At 39.9% G+C, this 21,352-nt stretch overlaps 1 protein-coding gene across 2 annotated transcripts in view; it reads right to left on the bottom strand.

Annotated features, from left to right (window-relative positions):
• Positions 1-20,779, bottom strand: part of MYB (MYB proto-oncogene, transcription factor) — a 40,209-nt gene extending 19,430 nt beyond the window's left edge. For both annotated transcript variants that reach the window (XM_088150950.1, XM_088150957.1), the window contains exons 1-9: positions 20,660-20,779; positions 15,676-15,793; positions 11,160-11,231; positions 10,412-10,504; positions 9,118-9,338; positions 6,139-6,373; positions 4,348-4,428; positions 3,321-3,425; positions 206-460 (exon numbers count right to left, since the gene is read on the bottom strand). In XM_088150950.1, the coding sequence (XP_088007076.1) occupies positions 206-460; positions 3,321-3,425; positions 4,348-4,428; positions 6,139-6,373; positions 9,118-9,338; positions 10,412-10,504; positions 11,160-11,231; positions 15,676-15,793; positions 20,660-20,682 (1,203 nt within the window). In that variant the 5' untranslated portion in view covers positions 20,683-20,779. The remainder of the gene's footprint in view (positions 1-205; positions 461-3,320; positions 3,426-4,347; positions 4,429-6,138; positions 6,374-9,117; positions 9,339-10,411; positions 10,505-11,159; positions 11,232-15,675; positions 15,794-20,659) is intronic.
• Between the last annotated feature and the right edge of the window lie 573 nt (positions 20,780-21,352).

Here is a 21,352-nt window from a genome sequence, read left to right as displayed (position 1 = left end):
GTAAATGGCTGAACTTTAAGAAACTTAAGCCAAAAATTTTAGTAATCATACAGCGATGGTGAAAGCTGTTTGTTGTCTAGCCTTTTATGCTGGTGGCCAGAACATCTAGTAAAGAATGACTGTGTATAAGAAAACATACTGTTGTAGACATAGCATACAGCATTCCTGTAATAATCACACTTTAGAAGATGACTATTCTACTTACGGAATCTATTAGCTGAAGTGTTTCTGCAAATTCTAAGAGATTCTTAACATTATCCAGGAAGTTATTCTGGTGAACAATCATGCACCTTGCAGGGGATGCACTTTCTTCAGGCAAGCAGCCATGGTCCATTGGTGGAGATGCAGTGCAGTGATGCTCCCCCAAAGAGGAAATGGCCGCACCATTACCACTAGTTCTAGTATTGTCTGCAATTGTGGTGCTGTGCCATCCTGAATAATCTGATGCGTGGTTCTGTGTCTAAAGGAAGGGGGAAGGGGGATGAGAAGAGAAAGAAAGAGAAAGGCAGAAGGAACTTAGCAATGAAATTGCACAAGGTGTCAGATGGCTGTTGAAGGAAAAGATAAAAGTGGTTGCATCATCTAAGCACTTAATGCCTATGAAACAGTTGTCAAGATGTTTCCTTTCATCAGTGCAGCAAGAGCGGGTTCAGAAGGGTAGAAGATTTATAGCTCTCATTTTGGCATTACCTCATCTTGGGCAACAACTCTGCATCCTGGGCAAGTAAGTATAATTGTAAGCAACACAACCATGTTGTTGTTTCACCAAAGACCATAAAGTAGATGAATTATTTTTGTTGCAAGAAGTCAGGAAACGGCAGATTTTCCCTAATGCAAGCTCACCCTTGTCTGTACCTAAAGAATTTAGAAGTTAAATCTTTTAGGTCTGCTTCATATCACATCTGAAGTTACTTGAACTGTTCTGATTTATTTTTGTGGGTCCAGATTAAAACCAGAGTTGGCTTTTTTTGCGTTTTGCACCTCCCTTTGCTTCCTCCTATCCCTGTCTAGCACTACAGCTTACACCAATGCAATGAAAAGGCTGTAAAATCAATGTGGTTAAGAAAGCAGAAAAGCAAATTAACAGAAGTCTCTTTACAGTATAACCATGCAAGACAAGAAATTGCAAAATGTAAGATAAAAATTAGAAGTGGCCAAACTAACATGGCATGCACACAGTTGCTTTGTCATATTAACTAGAAATTAAATATTAATAGAATGTAATTATACATAGAAATCTCCGCTGGCTACCACTTGGGTTTTTCTGCAATATCTGCATTAACTGATTGCATAATTAGTTTGCTATTTTTTTTCTTTTTACAAGAAACAGAGGGAAAACAAATTTATTTACTAAAGTAATAGCCAGCTCTGGTTTGATGCATGCAGTTATGGAATCTAACTTTCCTCAAAGAAAAACATTATCAAACATGAAAAAGATCATGACATGACTTGGACTGTGATTCCCAAACCACTTGGAGCTAGAACTGTAGTCTCCCAAGCCAATTAAACTAGATGCAACATGTCCAAGGTGCAATATGTATGCCAGAAGTGGCCCAGGCAAATGGTGCTTGGGCATTCTGAAAAGCAGCAGGCAGGCAGGGTGTGGGCAGAGAGAGGCTTACTCTTTTGCCTGCTCCTCTCATGCAGTGTTGGTGAGAAGAGAGCTGTTGGGTTGGGGAGGAGGGAGGGAACAGCTATATAAGTCCTGTATTATTATTATTATTATTATGGTTGGTTGCAGAGTCAGATGTTTAGACCAGGTCTGGCATTTTTGTCCACCTGTCAAGTCTTTCCCAAGGACTTGGGATAGGCAGATGTTGTTTAATAATATTAAAGGTATCATCACAGGATATAATCTGTTCCAAGTAAAGCTGCCTTTTGCAATTGACTGGTGATTTTGTCAATGCCGCTGGTGTTCAGGTGGTGCTCCAGATGTTTTGGAATTGCACCCAAGGCACCTATTACTATTGGTACTATCTTTGCTTTCTTTTGCCACAGTTGTTCTACTTCTATTTGCAGGTCTTTGTATTTTGTGATTTTCTCCAGTTCTTTCTCTTCTATTCTGCTGTCTCTCCAGGTATTGCAATGTCCACTATCCAGACTTTTTTGTCTTTCTTATTAACAGTTCTGAAGTCTGGGGTGTTGTGTGGCAGGTGCTTGTCTGTTTGAATTCTAAAGTGCCAGAGCACTTTAGCTTCTTCATTTTCTATTACTTTGTCTATTTTGTGGTCCTACCAGTTCTTGCTTGCAGGCAATTGGTATTTCTTATTCTTATTTCTGCCTTTTAATATGTAACTCAAGGTGGCAAATATGCCCAATACTCCTGCCCCCTACTGTCCTCACAACAACCCTGTGAGGTAGATTGGGCTGAGAGAGAGTGACTGGTCCTAAGTCACCCAGCCAGCTTTCATACCTAAGGGAGGCCTAGAACTCACAGTCTCCTGGTTTCTAGACCAACACCTTCACCACTATATCAAACTGGCTTGAATATGCTTTAAATATTTAATATGCTTTAAAGGAAGAATCAACACAATTGTCCAATTGTATTCCTCTCAGATGTTCATTTTTCTGGCCCTAAGTTCAATTCATCCTACTTCTATACTGGGTTGACTGCACATGTCTGTTTTTTAAAGGCTGCATAAAAAAATTATAGATGTTTCTGTGTTATTTGTCCCCATAGATACATTCTGTATGCAATTTTGCTAGCATACGTTTTTGCAAGCAAGCAATAACCCATTTCTCTATAGTATCCACTACTATAAACATTTCTGAGTGTATTATTCTCTGGTAGACAAATTTTTGCACAAATTTCTTGATTGGAGAACTCTAAAATCCAAATGGGTTTTCATTTGTGCGTTAATTTGGAACTGTGAAATTTCATTTGGAATTGAACTGAACAAACCTCTCCTTCCCCTACTTCACTACACTATGCTACGCTTATTCTGGTTTTGACTTACGGCACAATGGGTGAAATGAGTGGCTACTGAATTAAATATTCTGTAGTAGTTTCAGAATCACAGGGCAAAAGAATAACACTTAGTTGAAGATAAGAAATCCACCATAGAATAAAAATATAAGAATTAGACACTACATTTCCATTATGCAAAGTAATACAAGTTCTTCATATCCCAGATTTCATCTCAGAATAAATCAGGTAGGAAGGCTATGTTGTTTTGTCCCATTCAATGGAAATATAGAGTCCCAATTAGTATCAGAAGAAGAGAGGAAATGAAGGAAGAGGAAAGAGAGGAAGAAACAGAGAGAGAAGCACTGGGGTAAAGCTGCTATCCCTCCATCCAAGCACATGGCGACATTCTTACTGGTAATGCCTGCTGCCCTTTCAGTTCATTCTCAGTCGACATTAGTAGCAACTCTAATTCCTTTATTCGCTTTTCTTTCTCAGGGTCTTCATCATTATAGTGTCTCTGCAATTAAGAGTTAAGGGAAAAGAGAAAGTAAAGGCCCAGTTGGATGCTGCAATCACCATGATAACAATGGCTCATGCCATCTTGTAGATCGGCCCAAGAGACTTCTACACACTGAAGAATGTCTCCATTAAACTTTTGCAGATACTCATATCGAGAACATTTAACTCAAGATATCTTTCTGGATATTGACTGATTTCTAACTTTGCACCTCTCATTTAAATATTGCATCTTTTATTTAAAAGAGTGAATGCTACCTCTCTGATCCCCTTTTCTTTTCATCAATGTAAATATAACACTGGCTCCCTGCTAACTGTGGTGAGCAAATTAGAGGTTAATCTCAACAAAGAGTGCCTCCTTGCTTGGAATACATTCCTCCCTCTGCTTCTGCAGTTTATCCTCATCAAATCTGAGTGTATGTTGCTCAACCAGAGTTTCTCAACCTTGGCAGCTTGAAGATATGTGAACTTCAACTCCCAGAATTCCCCAGCCAGGAATTCTGGGAGTTGAAGTCCACACATCTTCAAGTTGTCAAGATTGAGAAACAGCATTCTAAACTAACAGTGGAAATCTGCTATCATATGGTTTCAAATTTGGACTCAAAGGTCTAAATGGCCTATTTCCACTCAATGAACACATTGCTTAATCCCAACTGATCATAACCATGACATCAGACTGGATGATCACTCAGACACATGGAGGAGCTGTGGATGGAATAGGCCCATTTTCCAAGACTACAACCAAATTTACTAGCATCAAGGTTAGCCACAGCATTTTATCTACAAAATTATTGGTTCAGCATTTACTATATTATATGAAAGAGCTTTGCTTTTGTTTGACTGCAAGATAAAGTATTTGCATCTAATTTGCACATCAGATCCATAGCAAATTGACTCTTCAAATTATCTTTAAAATCATCTACCTGAATAGCTGCAGCAGCTGGCTGGGGTACATTAACAATATTTACATGAAGTGCTACTGGATATGGGATCTGAGGAGAGACCTATACCAAACAAATGAACAAAACAAAACAAATAAAAAGTGCAAATTATTTGTTATGCTTAAATACTTCCCAATTACTTAAGTGGTTTAAAGAAACAACAAAAGCCTTCACATTAATCATTCTATTTCCTTGAAATGCAACTGTATGTTCTTTCAAAGTTAATCGTTTCACTAAAACTTTACAGGGGAGTTCTCAAGTTGCACGGTGATCAGTAATTAAAACAAGCCTACAAATTGGTGGCATCATGACCACTACCATCGTGGGCACTCCTGGAATGATAATAACCTTTTGATCAGATCCAGCAGGAAATTAAAGAGCTCTGTTCTTGCCCTTTAGAATTAACTGTTGGTTTAAAATATAGATCTTAATGCATCATAAACATTTCCAGAAAAATATGGATAAACCATATTGCAGTGAATCTAGAGGATCATATTCCATGTTATAGCCCAGACATGAAGGACAGAAAAAGATGACTTGTTGGGTTACTCTCCATGAAAACGCACGACCATGTAATGATACTGATACTCACATCTCACTGAGTCCTGAAATAAAGTTCAGCTAACCAGGTGCATTTCACCTCAACATTTCATTTCGCCTCAAATGTTGTGAAAGAGAAAATTAAAAACCCAAAGAAAATGTACCTACTTGTCCTACAGGTTGACATTTTGCGAGTCCTGGCAAATTCTGAATAGGTTTTTCCATACTTTCAAATTATTCCATGCATTCAGTAAACACAGAATTACTTAATTTTTTTAAAAAATGGGCCCTGCTGGATTTTTGGAAGTTTCCTTAGTTACTTAATGCAATTAGTAATGATTATCAATAGAAGAGAATATGTGTAGCTCAGAGTTGAACTGTGGAGTCCTTGGGGTTCTCTGAGCTGGGTTGTTTTCTTGCAAACGTTTCGTTACCCACTAGGTAACATCTTCAGTGCTTGAGTTTGCAAGAAAACAACCCAGCTCAGAGAACCCCAAGGACTCCACAGTAATGATTATGATATATAACCATGTATAGTCTATTTCCTATAACTAATTACTTGGTCTCTGGCCAGTTTATAAACTGGCAGAGGTATAGATTAGAAGAAAAGTATATATTTAGATCCAAAGAAAGTATCCCACTTTTTCTTTGTATTTACTTCCAACATATCATTAAAATTAAGATATAAAAACATTTACAGTATCATCAAAACAAGATAAAAGGTGCTGCTCTATATTTACTCCACTGTGATCTAGATTCAACAAATACTGAGCCATTTGAGCAAATCTACTGACAAGAAGAGTTGTTTGCAAGAAAGAAGGAAGCCATTTAGAGAGCAATCCTGTAGAAGTTTATTCAAAAGTGAGTTCCATTGTTTTAAGCAGGTCTTACTCTCAGTAAAGTTAATACAGGCCTGCTTTTACAGGGCAATCCTATGCATGTTTATTTAGAAATCTCCCTGTGTTCAATGCAATATATTTATATAAAAATCTGCAAGTTAAACTGAGAAATCCTAACTAGCACTCTTCCTGCCCACTTTGTAATCCAGGAGCTTCTAATGGTGTAATGTTGATCAACCAAAGGCTATGTAAAGTACCTTGGATAAGAGACTTCTCGTATCAACAAGATAGTACCTCCTTCTACATCAATCATGCCATGGACACAACTACACTATTTCAACTGCTGAGAGATCTAACTTGTAACCCATCCATCCAACTCTTTCCATTAGCTTACATTTTGCGTCTCAGAAATATGGAAATACGAATAGTCACTGGCAGCTGCAGCTCGAGTGTCTGTTGGCAGATGCACAGAAGGTGGAGTGTGGGCAAAACCCATTAAATGATTATTCTTTGGAAAACTTGTGGCTACTGAAGGCTGGCTGACTTTTGAAGACTCTTGAAGATAACCTTCTTGTTCAACCTTTCGACGCATTGTAGAATTCCAATGGTTCTTGATAGCATTATCAGTTCTGCACAAGAACATTGGCGTAAGAAAAATATATATATATATATATATATTGCACAATAGAATTTTCAGGCCTGATTATGATGACTGGGAAGAAACTTTTTTTATTATTATGAATTTTACTTAACGTTTCAGGACTCTGCTAGGAGCTTCCCTTGCAGTTTAAAGTTGCTTATGTGGAAACAGCACCTTTCTTCAATCGGATGCCCCCCAGATGTGTTGGGATTCAAAGTCCCAGATTAGGAGAGCTTGCAATATATAATTGTGCTCATGTTCCTAAATATCCAGAGTCCCCAGAGACTGCCTTCTCCCTTGTTTTCAAAGCATACAACTATTCACTCTACATTTTAGCAGTCCTCTATCTCTTTAACTGGCCACAAAATACATTAATGCATAGTTGCATACAAAACAAATCTGCCACCACTTTTGAAGCCAACTCATGTTAGCCTTCTCTGACCCCCAGTACTGCATCCCTAACATATGGTGCAAATGGGGACATGGAGTAACTTCCTGATTTTTTGGTACAGTATACCAGGACTCTTCTTCGCTTGTGAAATACAAAGGGAAATCTGCTATTCTAAAAAGAACCTGGCTGCATGACACCGATGCACATATTTAATGCAAAAATGATTACCTCCTCCCACCCCCCAGACTGATTACCTCCCCCACCAGACTAATGAATTGAAATCTGCTACATAGGCAAATGAAAGAAATAGCTCCTTGAATTTGTTGATGAAGATTCTCAATCATCCAGGTGGAATTATCTGGAGGTTGAGTCATGGCAACTGGACTTCTTTTCTTTCAGTTTGATACGTTTCTACATGGGGATACCCCAAATCAATCACCCCAACATCCATTTGAGGAATACATGTGCAATATGAATCTATGACACCGTGAAGTTTGTTTAAATTTAATAAAATAAAAGCCTTGTGAACACACTGAAAAAAGTTACATAATTGTTCTTCTCCCCCAAGTGGTTAGAGGGATGGTTGGAATGGGCACTTCCATAAACTTCTAAGATCAAGGGAGCTGTATTATACTAGTTGTTATTTACCCTGATCACAGACCTCCTGCATCCCATCCAGTTTGGTTCTCAGTTACCTTTAGAAGTATTAGCAAAATTGGGTAAACTTGGTATGTTCTCTTAGAAGAGTGTTAAAGTAATCTACAAACAAGGTGATAATGGTTCTTATCTATTACACAGACAGTTGCACAGGCAGAACAATTCTTATTAATGGTTGCTTAGAAGGGGACTATTGGACTTAGGCCCTACTTCCAGTCTTTCCACACTCTCATCGGAAAAATGGATGGGATATGCCTTTGGTCCACTCTAGCACAGCATAATCATATAAAGAACAGACAGTTTCTGGTGTGTGTATGTTTTTTTGCAACATCCTTCAGAGAATTCAAGAGACTCTATTACATTATGAAAAATATGTTCACTACAAGCACTTTGTACATTACCTAGAAAAAAGGAAGTATTAAGTTAATTATGCTTCCTCTTTTTTTGCATCTACAGAAATCTGAATAGCGGGACACGGATCTCCACATAGCACTCACAGAAATCTCCATAAGCCAGTCTCACTTCTCATCTAATTTTTATTGTGATAGAACTATTAAATACAATGCTTCTTCCTTGCTGGTAATACAGGAAATGACCTATGCAATCATATGAAGGAATCTCCTAGGTTATCAGGGAGCCAGGCATTCAGCTGTAAATCATCTGACAAATGTTGCCCAGACCTCTAGCAGAATGCGCCAATAATATTTTTCAGTTATTGTTTTATAGATCAGACATAATTGAGAAAATGGCCTCTAAAAAGAAACTGTATTAATAAGACTCAACATAAAACAACACAAAACATATATATCTAGCTTGTTCCTGCAGTCACAAAAATTTAGATGGGAAAATTGGTTTAGTTTCCAATTTTATATAATTCATACTTCATAATCCTGAAAGCAGAGTTTTTTTTCCCTTGATACCTTTGTCTGTTTTGCAGACAAAAGAAATGTGTACAAAAAAGCATACATTAAGGCAGGAGCAAGCACTTTGTGGGGGCTGGGGGTACAAAGTTTTTTCTTTTCTCACGAATTATTTTGGCTTAGGGTGTGTGGTTGGAGAGATCACTGAGTGGGGGGCTGTGTTTTTGAAGGAAAGAAGGTGGAAATGCAGGTGTTTCACTTCACAAAGTATTAACCCCATCTATCCCCACTTCTGTTGTTATTGCTAAACACAATCCTAAAATTGAATGGCTGAAAATTAGCCCTTCTGCTGTTAACTTGGAATGCTATGATCCAACAGTACGCGGGAACACATGAGTTTCAGGTTGGCCCCTGTGTAAGGAAAAACTTGAACAAAAAATACAATAGGGAAATGTAACATTAAACAAAAAATCATTGCTGCAAATGCATGCATTAGGAAAACTGGATGCAAAAATGTGTCTATTAGAAATATGGACAAAAATGCATCCAAATTTTGTGCAGATCTTTTTTAAGAAACAGAAGACTACTGTGGAAGTAGGACTGAATGAACTTAAGTTTGAAAAAATGAAAAACAGAATTAAACTTGACAGACTTGTCTATCGCTTAATGTATCATAATGCAACTAATAACAATGCAACTAATCCAACTAATAACAACATCTAACTATTTAAAGTGCACAACAGACAAAGAACCTCCCCACTCCATCCAAGTTTCTTCAATAAATGTATTGTTACATTTAATTGTTCAATTGTTCCAATTCCTTACCGTCCAGGTAGCAGCTTTGCAATTTCTGCCCATCTGTTTCCAAGCCTCTTGTGCGCTTGATAAATAATTCTATCTTCCTCCTCGGTCCAGGATGTTTTTTTCACTTCTGGATTCAAGTGGTTGTGCCAACGCTCCCTGCATTGTTTTCCAATCCTTCCCTTTAAGTGCTTGGCGATGACAGACCAGCGTTTAGGGCCATATTTCTGTACAAGCTCTATTACCTTCAAATAAGCATAAAAACACTTTCTCTAGTGGTTAAGTGTTAAATAAATAAAACCAAACTGAAATCACTGTATCAAATAAATGTCCAGACTGTTGCCTGATTAGAGAAGTCTTAATAAAAAATATGCAGTGAATTCCAATCCCAACTTATAAACAAGCTTCCATAACTTGCAACAGAGTTCAATGACCTACAGTATTCTATCTTCCTCCCGCAATCTGCTTTGGATGACCCCAAGCTCTCAGAAACAGTCTGCTGAAATGAAAGAATATTCACTCTGGTATTTTACTCTGTAGAGTATTTGAAATTCATCGATCCACCAAGATAACAATTATAAACACTCCTCCTGATGAGTCAGCCATACTAAACACAGGAGCCCTTATTTTTAATAACAAGATTATACTATGTATTTGTAAATAAAACAGATTTCTGAAGAATGGAAAACACTGTTTGCTTAACATAACGTGCATATGACAGTAGGCAACATTTTAGAGAAGGTATCCCCTCCAATATAAAGAAGAAATGCCTTTGATAAAATAGAATCTATGGTATTTTGAACATAATATTAAAAATTAAATAACTGCTACCAACTAAACACCTTCTGAAAAGCTTTAATTAATAACTTAAAATAATTAAACCACAATGTACTCGCCGGCATCTATAGGAAGCTTGCTGCTGTCACTAGAACAATAAAAGCACTGTAATGTCACAAGCTCCGCCCCTTTCATATCCGCAACAACATAGTGCATATACAAAAGAGATGGGACTTGCATCGAGACACTGCTTCCATCCATCTGCCCCCTTACGGAGGCTGCCAAATGTACCTGGTTTATAGCTCGCTCTCTGAACCATTCTACACTACCGTAGATCTCATGTGCACAGTCCAATGGAACAATTTAAAATGCTGGTAAATTATCAAGGACACATGAGGTTGTAAAAAGTCAATTCTATAACAATTAAGAAAAAAAGCCAACATTCTAAATAAATACACAGGTTTTACTTTTAGAATATAGCTTGTTTGGACACAGTATTAAATATTAAGGAAGTGGTTAAATCCAGATTACTCAAACATACTTGTTGATCTTCTTCTTTAGTCCATGGGCCTTTTATAAGTTCTGGATTTAGCACCTTTTGCCATCGATGCTGGCACTGTACATCGGTCCGATTCTAGCATTGCAAAACAAAATCCAAAGCGAATTATTACAAAATGCTGCAGATGGTATTATGTCCTCCAGAAACATCTACACTGCCCATGCTTATTGTAGGGTTCCACTTGCCTTTTTGTTTTACTGCTCATGTCACCATCTGTACAGCTACAAAGAATAAGCACAGTGGTATTGAGAGAAGTAAAACGGACATGCGGACACATTGTTAGAGGACAGCTATCTGGATATTTCAACTGCCGTGCACTTTGTTGTAGTTTTTCATAATTGACAGCGTTTTGATTCTGATTGTATTTATCACCCCAATAAAAATAACTATTCTTACCAATACATACTTCACCTTTAGCATTTCGGCATCTACTAGAATTATATATTTAACAAGCTGCAGCAACCCAAGATCACAGCCATCTTCTATTCTGAAGTTTTTGTTGTTTCACTGAAATCTATGATGTATCAGCCATCTGTTGTATATAAAGTTTTCCCCCAAAGACTCTTTACATTTTCCGTCCTTTATTTCACATGAGAAGTGAAAGATGTATAAATTTGAGTTCTGCAAGTCTCCCAAATGCCTATTTAGTCTCCATCTGTAATTATGAAACAACCTCTCTCCTTGTACACTGATAAATGTGTGGTTATAAACAGAAAAGAGGCCTACTTACAGGAAGGAAATTGGCAATAACTTTCCAATCTTCTGTGCCATTCTGCTCCACAAGTTTCTTTAGCTTCTCATCCTAAGACAGTCATATAAATTCCATTATTTTCTGGTTTCATTTCAAAACTAAAACAGGGAAAAGATCAAGCCAATATTATGCATTGTTGAATATCCTTGCTTTCCATCAACATGATGGAAATGGTGAGATTTCCAATTTAACTGTTTTAGGCAACACGGTAGTCTTTTTCTTCCCCATTTCTCAACTGGGTTTTTTTCTTCAATGAAAATAGTGTGACACTTTTAATTTGGAAACTTGTCAACTGATACACTAAGTTGAAATCAGCATTAAAAACTTAGTATGCTTGATGAAGATCAAAACTGCCACAGAAGTCACGAACTGCTATTTAATTAAACTTTTAAAAGGTCACTTGCTTTTTTTATGTGCCAGGGCTTTGGCTTCGGAAGAAGAAATATATCGGATTCTGCCTGTTTCCCTCTTTACCCATTTATACATGCATTGACTGCCAAGGCTGGCTCTTCCTGACATCATCAGAAGTTCAGGGTCAAATGTGGGTGTGGCTGGGGCTGGTCAGGGATGTGTGTATGTGCTTGGAGGAACTAGGATTCCAATAATTCAATGGCCTGAGTCTACAACCATGATCACAGTTTATTTTTAAAGAGAAACTGATGGAAGGAGCACCAAATGTATACCTCTTCACAATTTCACTTTATCAGTCTGTTGCTGGCAGAGAATTGGGTTTGTTGGAGCAAACAAATGAACAAGAGGATTGGTCAATTTGCTGCAATCCTACATACGCATCCCTTTGAGACTTGTACGCATCACACGCTTTTATTACATTCAGTTAAGTCAAAGTTTGGGATGAAATGAATTGTAACAGTGAACAAGTTGGGTTATGAACGGGTACAAAGCAATACCTAGGAAGTCAGTACTGTTATGTACTAATAGGAATTATTTTCTAAGAATCACCCCTTGCATTGGGAGTATTCCATCTATCCACATGGGAGAATTATTAGCAGACTTCTAAAGGGAGAATAATTCCTAGACAGCCAAGGCAGTCTGAACATGTTCAGTGAACAGAATACTAGTGTGCAGAGAACAAAATGGAGTAACCTGGCTGACTAGCCTGCCTCTTAAACACGAGTCAAGCACATCATGCATTTAGTTAAGGCGTTTAGTTAAGGCCTCATTCATTAGTATGAGATACTTGGTATTCCAATGAACATATAGCTTTGTAGATGCATTTGTCTGACTTATCCACGCACCAACTTAAATAATGTATATACAACAAATATAGATCTGCCACTGTAGACATCCAACTTGCATGACACGATTTTCAGCTATACTGAAAATCATGAACCTGTAGTTCATCTCATCCAGAGGGCTGGGTTGGAGAAGGCTGCTCTAATCACTTCCTCTATTGGCACCATTTATGTAGAAGTTATTTATCTCACAGTACAAAAGTGAGTTAGCGTAACTGGAAAGTTCACTAAATATGAGGTTAAATATAATGTTTTGGCAACCATTAAATCATCTGCATTTCAAAATTATACCTGGTTGCAAGCAATGTTATTTGTAATCATACAAGATAAAACAAGAATAGCCTTCACTATGCTAGTGTCAACATATCTTGTGAACCACTCCAGATATGCACCTCGGTTAACTACCACTTGTTCAGTGACCATTCAAACTTACGCTGGCACTGAATGAGTGGTATGTATGACCAGTCCTTAAAGTTCTGGCTGTTGCAGCATCCTGTAGTCACATGATCACAATTTGCAACTTTCCCCACCAGCTTCGCATAAACAAAGTTAATGGGGAAGATAGCAGGAAGTCGCGATCATGTGAAGTCCTTGCTTAATGACCTTTGCTCAACAACAGTAACCGGGGTCTGCCAGAACAGCCATTGCTAAGGGGTGCCATCACATGACATTGTGCTTTACGACCACATTGCACAAATCCCGATCCCATTTAACATTGTTAAGCAAGGACCACCTATTGGGCAATAACCACTGTATGGTAAAGTCTAAAATATGACTTTTTTCACACAGATGCTAATAAAAAATTTGTCTGCAACTGGAAAGTGTTGTTCTATCTGGAAGTATCACACAATATCCTCTCATGCATATTACTAAAAGTGTGCTCAAGCTGTGTTTAACTGAGACAAAGCATGAAGGAAGATATTTTTCAAATATACAGCAACATAAAGAGCCACCATGCAGAAGCATTTTTCCAGATGCAATTATGGTACAACACTTTAACTGACACCATATCCAACTACTGACTTAAACAAATTGTTGATTTGGACAGCAAAACAATCATCCTCAAACTATTCTCTATGACCCTATGAAGAAATGTACTAATTTGGTGCAATTTTGATGACTACTTCCTTATGATTACTTGACCCAGTAACCTTCACCAAGGGTTTAGAAAGCACAACATTAAGCTGCAGAGGCTATTTTGGAAAGCTGCCAAATAGTGCAACAACAGTCTAAGTTTTTTATAAAATCATTGGGAAAATGACCTGTCAATGTTTACATATTAACATCAGTTAGTGAAGCAAACCAAAAATAATATCAAGGAAGTTGGAGTGTATAGCAATATAGTCAGCTGAAGTTATCACCAGACCTCAATATTGCAAATTTAATATTTTATTACAGCAATTTATTACTTGAAAATAGAGTACAGTACTCATGTGAATTAAAAATGCTAAAGCATTCAATTCTTAAAATTTAGCTTTCTAAAAAGGCTATATTCTTATTATTTGATTAAGTGGTAAACACTCATAATATCTAAAGAACTTCTGTTCTAGACATACAATTAAGTTATTTAGAAAATTTATTTGAACATAATCTGTCAAGCTTCATACCAATTTTAATAAGTGATCAGCCTTATATTTAGTTTTTGTTTGGAAATTAGTTCATTCCTGAAGTCTAAAACGTCTTCTAAACATTGTCCTGGTTCACATATCACTTTAAGCCACTGTTTGTTTAACCATGATTTATTGAGTAAGGCACAACTGGCTGAATTTTCTTCAAGAAAAAAACTGGGAAGCTGAAAACAGAGAACATTCTAGCTAAGTGTAATGTGTGAACCCAGACATTACCCATCCAATACTCACACTGCAGAAACTAAGAGGACCATTGTCCTTGCAACACCTGGAATTGGTGATCTGTCCATTATGGGAACAGTTAATTGTGACTGAAAGAAGCTTCAGTCTTTGTTCCTTGTATAACAATCATCAGAAATAAGAAGAGTTGGCATTAATATCAAAAAGCTTATGTGTTATTGTCTCAGGCATGACCCTATAAAACGGTAGAAATCAACCAAAACATAGCGTATAAATCCCAGCAACAGATAATACTGATCTTTTTAATGGCTTCTATGTATTTTCTATCAAATGCATGCCAGTTTGCACACACCTACTGCAGTTGACCAACTGCTATGAAATCAGCCATTATCTGTAGCAACAGGTTGAACCCCATACAGGTAGTCCTTGAGTTATGACTGCAATTTGGACCGGGACTGTTGTCGCTAAGTGATGTGGTCTCAAAGCATGACATCACATGGCTGCATCGCTTAGCAGGAAGCGGAGGGAGTCCCAGGGTGCCGTAGTGGGGTGAGGGAGGCCCTGGGAGGCCCGCTGTAGGCTGTGCACGAGGCGGGGAAGGGGTACTTGGTGCGGCACAAGCAAAGGGAGGCTGCAGAAAGAGGGTGCAGGGTGCGTGCGAGCAAAGAAAGGCCAGTGGGGGGGGAGAGACTTACCTCAATGACTTGTGACTTTCCTTGCTGGCTTCCCATTGACTTTGCTTGGGGGAAGCCGGCAGGGAAGGTTGCAAATAGAGATCATGTGATTGCAGGATGTTGCAACTGATTGTGTGAGCTGGTTGCCAGGTATCCAAATTTTGTTCATGTGACCATGGGGACGCTGCAATGGCTAGAACTTCGAGGACTGGTTTTAAGTACTTTTGTTCAGCACTATCATAATCTGAATGATTGCTGAATAAATGGTCATAACTCGAGGACTACCTGTATCTTAAAAAAAATAGCTGAAGCAATGCCTCACCCTAAAACCACCCCCATTTTTCATATGAATCGAAGACATGATTACTGCTGTGCTGATTTTCATGGAAACTGTGGAGGACGTATATTTCCGCTGCCTGATTGCCGTTCTCAGGCTTCCAAGTGAATATAAGAATTACCAGTCACTGCTTCTTCTATCTTCTTCCTTCTAAACTACCTGGTCTCCATTTTTCCACTGTCTTTTTATCTGTTCTCATTTCAGTATCACAATGTATTGGTGCCAGCATGAGTAGGCCGCAACATCAGTAGTACATGCCATTTTCCTCTCAAAAGGTATTGCTTGTTTCTAAGCTACTTATTTATGATTTATTTTGTAAAACAAGTTACATTCGCTTATTTGCTTGAGAAGCCAGCTGCAAGTAGGACTAGAATTCTTGTCTTCTACAGACTCTTAGTGAGAGCTGAGCCACACACAGCTTACCTCTTCTCGGGTCCATCGTGTTTTCCCTAAATGACGTTTTCCGCCTTTGGGCAGCAGACCATCATAGTCATGATCGTATAGCTCGACATCTTCATCCTCATCCTCACTGCTGTATATGCTGAAGAAATAAAATACAGAAAGCAAAATAAAGATAGAACAAAGGAGAGAGTTGAATTTTAATATCACAGGTTTTGCAAAAAGTTAGCTAAAAGACAACAACTTTTGCAAAGGTTATAGGGGTAATTGTCTGGAAAGTTGCATGACAAGATTTTGTTCTACATTCTGTTCTAGTATTCTGAACTGGTTCTGCTGTTTCTGGTATCCACAGATACAAGCAAAAGGTTGGCAACCTTCTGCTTACTATGCATGTTTAGACCTGCTCATGCTGTTAGATCAGCGGTAAATTACACATTTGGCAGCTGTTCAACCAATGATGGTTTCAAATTAAAATACAATGTTTAGGACAATAAAGGGAACAGAGGCTGTGTCCTTTGCTCAAGTACATATTTGGAATCCTTATGCCAAATCACTTGAAGAACACCTCATACTTTCACGAACTGATAAAAAAAATTTCACGTTCAATTACCAGATGAAAAATCAAGTCTTACTAAGAAAGGATCAAGCATTTTTTTGAAGAGTAACATTTTGTATTATCATACTGTCATGTTATTTAATAACCTTCTCTTATGCACAATAACTTTAGTGTGGAAGTTCACAAGCTTTCTCGATTCACAGCACCCCTAGTGGTTCCCAAACTGTGTCCTCTAATGCCCCAGTGAACCCACTAACAGTTCCATTTAACTAGTAAAATATCCCCTGGTGCTCTTGCAAATTCACTCTGGTGTCCTGGGGCACACAGTTTTGGAACGACAGCCCTAGTGACTTCAAATCAGGACTACCATATCTGGGCTGCAAAAATCTAGAGGACCATTGGATGGCAGCAAAGAGTGAGAGTTTTCTGTATTTCTTTCCTGCCAATCAGCGATCTTCTGGATTTCTGCAGTCCAGATATGACCCTAGTTCAAGTTATACTGTTAGCCCTTCAAGGTATTCCAGACAAGAAGCACAACTATGTATACTAGCTCTATCTTTATTGTAAGGATACATTAACAGAATCTTGCAAATCTGAAAGTATTCCCCCCCTCCTCTCCTTTTACTCTCCAGAAAACTAGGGAGGATCCCTTCTGAAATGCTTCCCATGCCCTCTCTCCTTCTGCGGACGTAGATATCTTTTATATGCTGGCTGTCCAGCCTGCAGCTCTTCCTCCTGTCTCCCAAGGTCATTCTCACCTACTACTACATATACTAAGCAAAATTTCTACACACTTGAAGAAGGAGCAGGCATATTTACAAGGATATAAGTGCCCAGAGTCACTGCAGTGAGATGGGTGGTGACAAATTTGAAATATAAATAAATAAATAAAATATATCCTACTGAATTTTTTGGGGATGACTTTGAAAAGGGTCAGTTTGTACAATACATGGCAATGGAGCCTAAAAATAGCCAAGATCAAAGGTCAATTCAAAATAAATCAACTAGTCAACTTGTTTTGCTTTACCCTTCAATGCCACGAAGCCCACAATTCATGGCCAAGTGCAGATTCCGCTAAGAAAAATACAATCTGAAGTCTTTATACTACTGCTACTTCAATCCCATTTAATGTATTTTCCGCTGCTGATTGCCCCAGCTTTTCTCCAAAGTGAATATGAGAGCAGAAATTACTACAAGCATCCAGTTTAATTATGCAGTTTGGTAAAATTAAAATGAAGTATTTTGCAATGAAGGTTGCCTTACTTCCAATTCTATTGAGCAACATTTTATTTTCAACTTGAAAATGTAAACATAAGTTTTGAAAGTTTAGCTTAAAGATTGTATCTGCAGTAGAAAAGAAAATATCGATGATTTAGGGGTACTTATGGCAATACATTAATAGAATGCACTTAAAATACTATTTTAAAATGCATTTTGATAAATCAGATTAAAGCAATCTGGCCCAATATAAGAACTTTTAAATAAATATTTATGCATATTTTAAAATAAATATTTACAAATATTTTTGTACCGCTTATTCTGATTCCAGGCAGCTCACAAGAAACCCAGTAAAACTGGTATAAAATACTCATAAAACCAATCCATACTGGATTATAGTACAACCCTTGTTCCCCAGGAAACCCACCTCCATGCAATCAAATGTGGCATGTTTTAAGAACAGATATGTCATGCTGGTCATATTATTTGGCTGTTCCTATGCAAAATGAATTTGTGGTTCATTTTATGTGCATAATTATGTACACACACACACACATGCTCCATGCAACAGTGGCCAGGGGAGCTATGTGTCACCAGTACTGGCAGAAAACAGTTGAAAAATATTTCTCTGCTCTCAAATGTTGATACAGATTTTAATGGTATGCTTTAAGCTTTACCTATTAGCAAGCCTCACTTATTTTAACAGGCATCAAAGCAATGAAAGTTATGACACTGTGACAAGACTGTAGCTTCCATTTTCACATCAATTTTATATCCTCTTTAGCAGAGTTCTGCAACTGTTCTTTTGTTTTCCAGACAGTGAGGACTGAGTGACTCAGATGCTCTCACATTTTGTCACCAAGAAAAGCCGACCAGTAAAGCAGTCCAGTTTTCTTTCTATCCTTCAGTCTGTCTGTCCATCCATCCACTTTTTTTTTAATCTCTGGAACCCATAACCGGGCAATCACTCTTCAGTAGAGCACGCCTAAGATGACGTGTCAGGCTGCAGAAACGGAAAGGGTTAAGACCGTTCCCCCAGCTAATTTGTGCATAAATACTCCGCACACTCATGAATACTATGCTCTTGCCAAGGAAATTCAATTGTGCAACCAATTTGAGAGAGAGAGAGAGAGAGAGAGAGGGTGGGGATGGGGCGGGGAGGAAGTGATTTGTTGCTGCCGCTTACTACTCCTGCTACTACTATTACTACTATCGCTGACACCGTGATTGAAGAAAAAGCGAGCAATTCGCCAGTCAGCCGAAAGGCAGTCACTTTCGTTCCTCCGTCGGCGTTTCTCCTCGCCAACCTTCTAGTCAGTCAGGTGCTGGAAAGAAAAGAAGCAAGCCCCAGAGTTTTATTTTCTGTGTCCCCGCCCGCCCTGCCCGTTGCCACCGGGGAACTATGGCCCTTCACCAATCCCGCTGGAGCACAGGAGGCGGTATCTTCGTTCCCCCTTCTATTCAGCCTCACTCTTGCAAAGAGGGGCATTATTACACATCACTTTAAAAATAAATGTACCGAAAGTCCCGCGCTGCGTTCAAAAGGCGGCGCCTTTGGCACAGTCAACGCTTTTTCCAATTTCGCTCTGCAAGTGCAAAGCTCACTATCCCCGCTTCTTCCCCGCACAGCGCCGCCGATCTCCTCGAAGGAAGCGAACGCGCGGCCCAGAAGTGTGCCACCACCCAAAGGAGACAGGCAGCGTGCAGAACGACTTTCCTCCCAATCGCTCCTACCAGCCGGATTAGCAATTTCGTCTGCATGCAAGCAACTAGCATACATTCCCTATGTGGTTGCAAGGCTGCCTCCTCTGCCCTCGATCATTTTCCTCTCTTCCTAGAGTAAACGGCACTTTCGGGAGTGGGACCAAAGGTTACCCTTCCTTCTGTGCCCAGAAGAGTCGAGGGGAAAAGATCCCGCGTTAAATAGGGAAGGGGAGAATCCCAGGTGAAGGGCGAAAGAGAAAGACTTCTGACTCCACGTGGACGCTGTCCCGAGCTAATTAGCAAACAATCCCGCACTGAACAAGAGTTTTTGCAGACCACGAGGCGCAGCTTTTCGCTTCCCGGGTGTAGCGTGCCACCGCAGCGCAGAGAAAAGGGTAAAAGCAGCAAGCAGTGGGTAGCCTCAGTCACCTCCACCCTGCAACATTTCCCCAAAACCACAGGCCGTCCTCGCCCCGGACGATCTCCCGTCACCACATACGAACACCTTGCAAGATTTTTTGTAAAGTTCCTCCAGTAGAAACTGTCAAACCCAGGCCTGCAAAGCAAGGTCAAACTCCACCATTACCAAATAAGTGACAGTTGACAACCACCACTCCTTTCCCCGTCTGCATCTTCTCCTGCGGTGCCAAACTGCCCCATGCCGCGCAGCAGGGAACGCTCCAACTCCCGCAGAAGTAAAACAGCCCATGCAACGCGAACACAAACTTCAGTATCAAGCACTGTTTGCTTTAAAGAAAGAAAAAAAGCAACAAGGGGATAAAAGGGGCGATGGGTTTGGAGTTCCGAAAGAAATCGATCGGCAACTGCAAAAAGGGCTTTAGATTTCCTTCCACCCCGCTTGTCATTTACCCAGCCACAAAGAATGAATGAAAGGACGAATGAATGAAAACGGAATCGGGTACCTGCAGTTCCGACATTTTGCTCCTTTTCGTTAAGGGCTGTGTGCTCGCCTCCTTCAACCCCAAACGATCGCAAACCAAGATCGCGATTGTCAGAAGCAACGGATCCCCCCGGCAAGTCTGGTACGGCTCTCGAGTCTTTATTGAATTATTTCGCTCGCGTACAACGTGCAACTCGGTAGGACGCTCACCCACCCTTTCTGGAAATTTTGCACGGATCCAAGTGTTATTATCTATTCCCAATCGGCAATAAGCGGCGGAGGTGGGGGGAAAATCTGGCTAGCCGAGGAGAAAATGAGTTGCTAAGCACCAACTGATTCAATTCAGCATTTTATTTAAATACACCAATTTAACGCACGTTCTGACAGGTGAACTGGCAGAGAACGCTTCCTCTTAACCCTGTGCAACAGTTCTCAATCTTTCTCGAACTCTTAACTTTTTCCCCAAAGAATCTTGTCGCTATAAAACAAAACAAGACGCACGCGCACACACATACCAACATATCTAGAGACAGAAAGAACGAGCGAGAGCGCGCGAGAGAAACAACAACAAAAAATGCCTCGGTGTTGCAAAGAAATTTGCTTTGCTCTTTCCAGTCTTTGCCTTTTACCTGTGCCTAGGTCTCCTGGCCATCCTTGCATTAGTCACTGGGGGAAAGGCGAAAAATAGGTGGGCGGGCGGGGGAGGAGAGGGCTTTATGCAGCTGGAAGAAGTGCTTGGCGTGTGTCTCCTCTTAAAAAGGGTTCTTATGCTGTTAAGTTCTCAGGAGCCGGAGAGGGGAGGAGGAAACAGGTTGAGATGAAAGCGTAAACTCTGTAAACAGATGCCATCAAACAAAGGCTTTTTGGACACTCCCCCTCCCGCCAAATCTGGCGCCCCTGCAGTGCGCAGGCGCTCCTCGAGCCGCTGGCCCCGGGTTCTTGCTGGCTCTCAGGAACTTCTCCCAGCCCATTCTGCTGTCGAAGCGCGCGCGGCGGAGGTGGTGGCGGCAACAGCTCGGAGCTGAGCTTCAGGGGAGACCTTCGAGCAGGCGGGAAAGGCGCCTTTCGCTGCGCCATGCCCGCTCAGCGGAGGCGCACTTAGCGCCCTCCCCGCTGGGCTACACGAATGCGGGCTGGTTCGTGAATGCAAAGCAGCGGAGTTGGGACGACTGTGGCGCCTTGCACACTCCATTAAAAAGATACCCTGGGGTTTCCTTCACCCCCTTGGGATTCTGTAGTTCAGTGCTTGGTTCAAACTTCCTCTGGCGTTATGCCCGTTTTGCTTGCCAAGGAGGAAACCATCTCATTTGAACTGGACGTGT

This window comes from Python bivittatus, unplaced genomic scaffold (assembly GCF_059951505.1).
Source record: "Python bivittatus isolate LINGU-HERP-01145 unplaced genomic scaffold, Pbiv_v1 ctg000020_np1212, whole genome shotgun sequence".
In the NCBI taxonomy this organism is placed as follows: domain Eukaryota; kingdom Metazoa; phylum Chordata; class Lepidosauria; order Squamata; family Pythonidae; genus Python; species Python bivittatus.
This window is presented reverse-complemented; position numbering and strand designations above follow the sequence as displayed.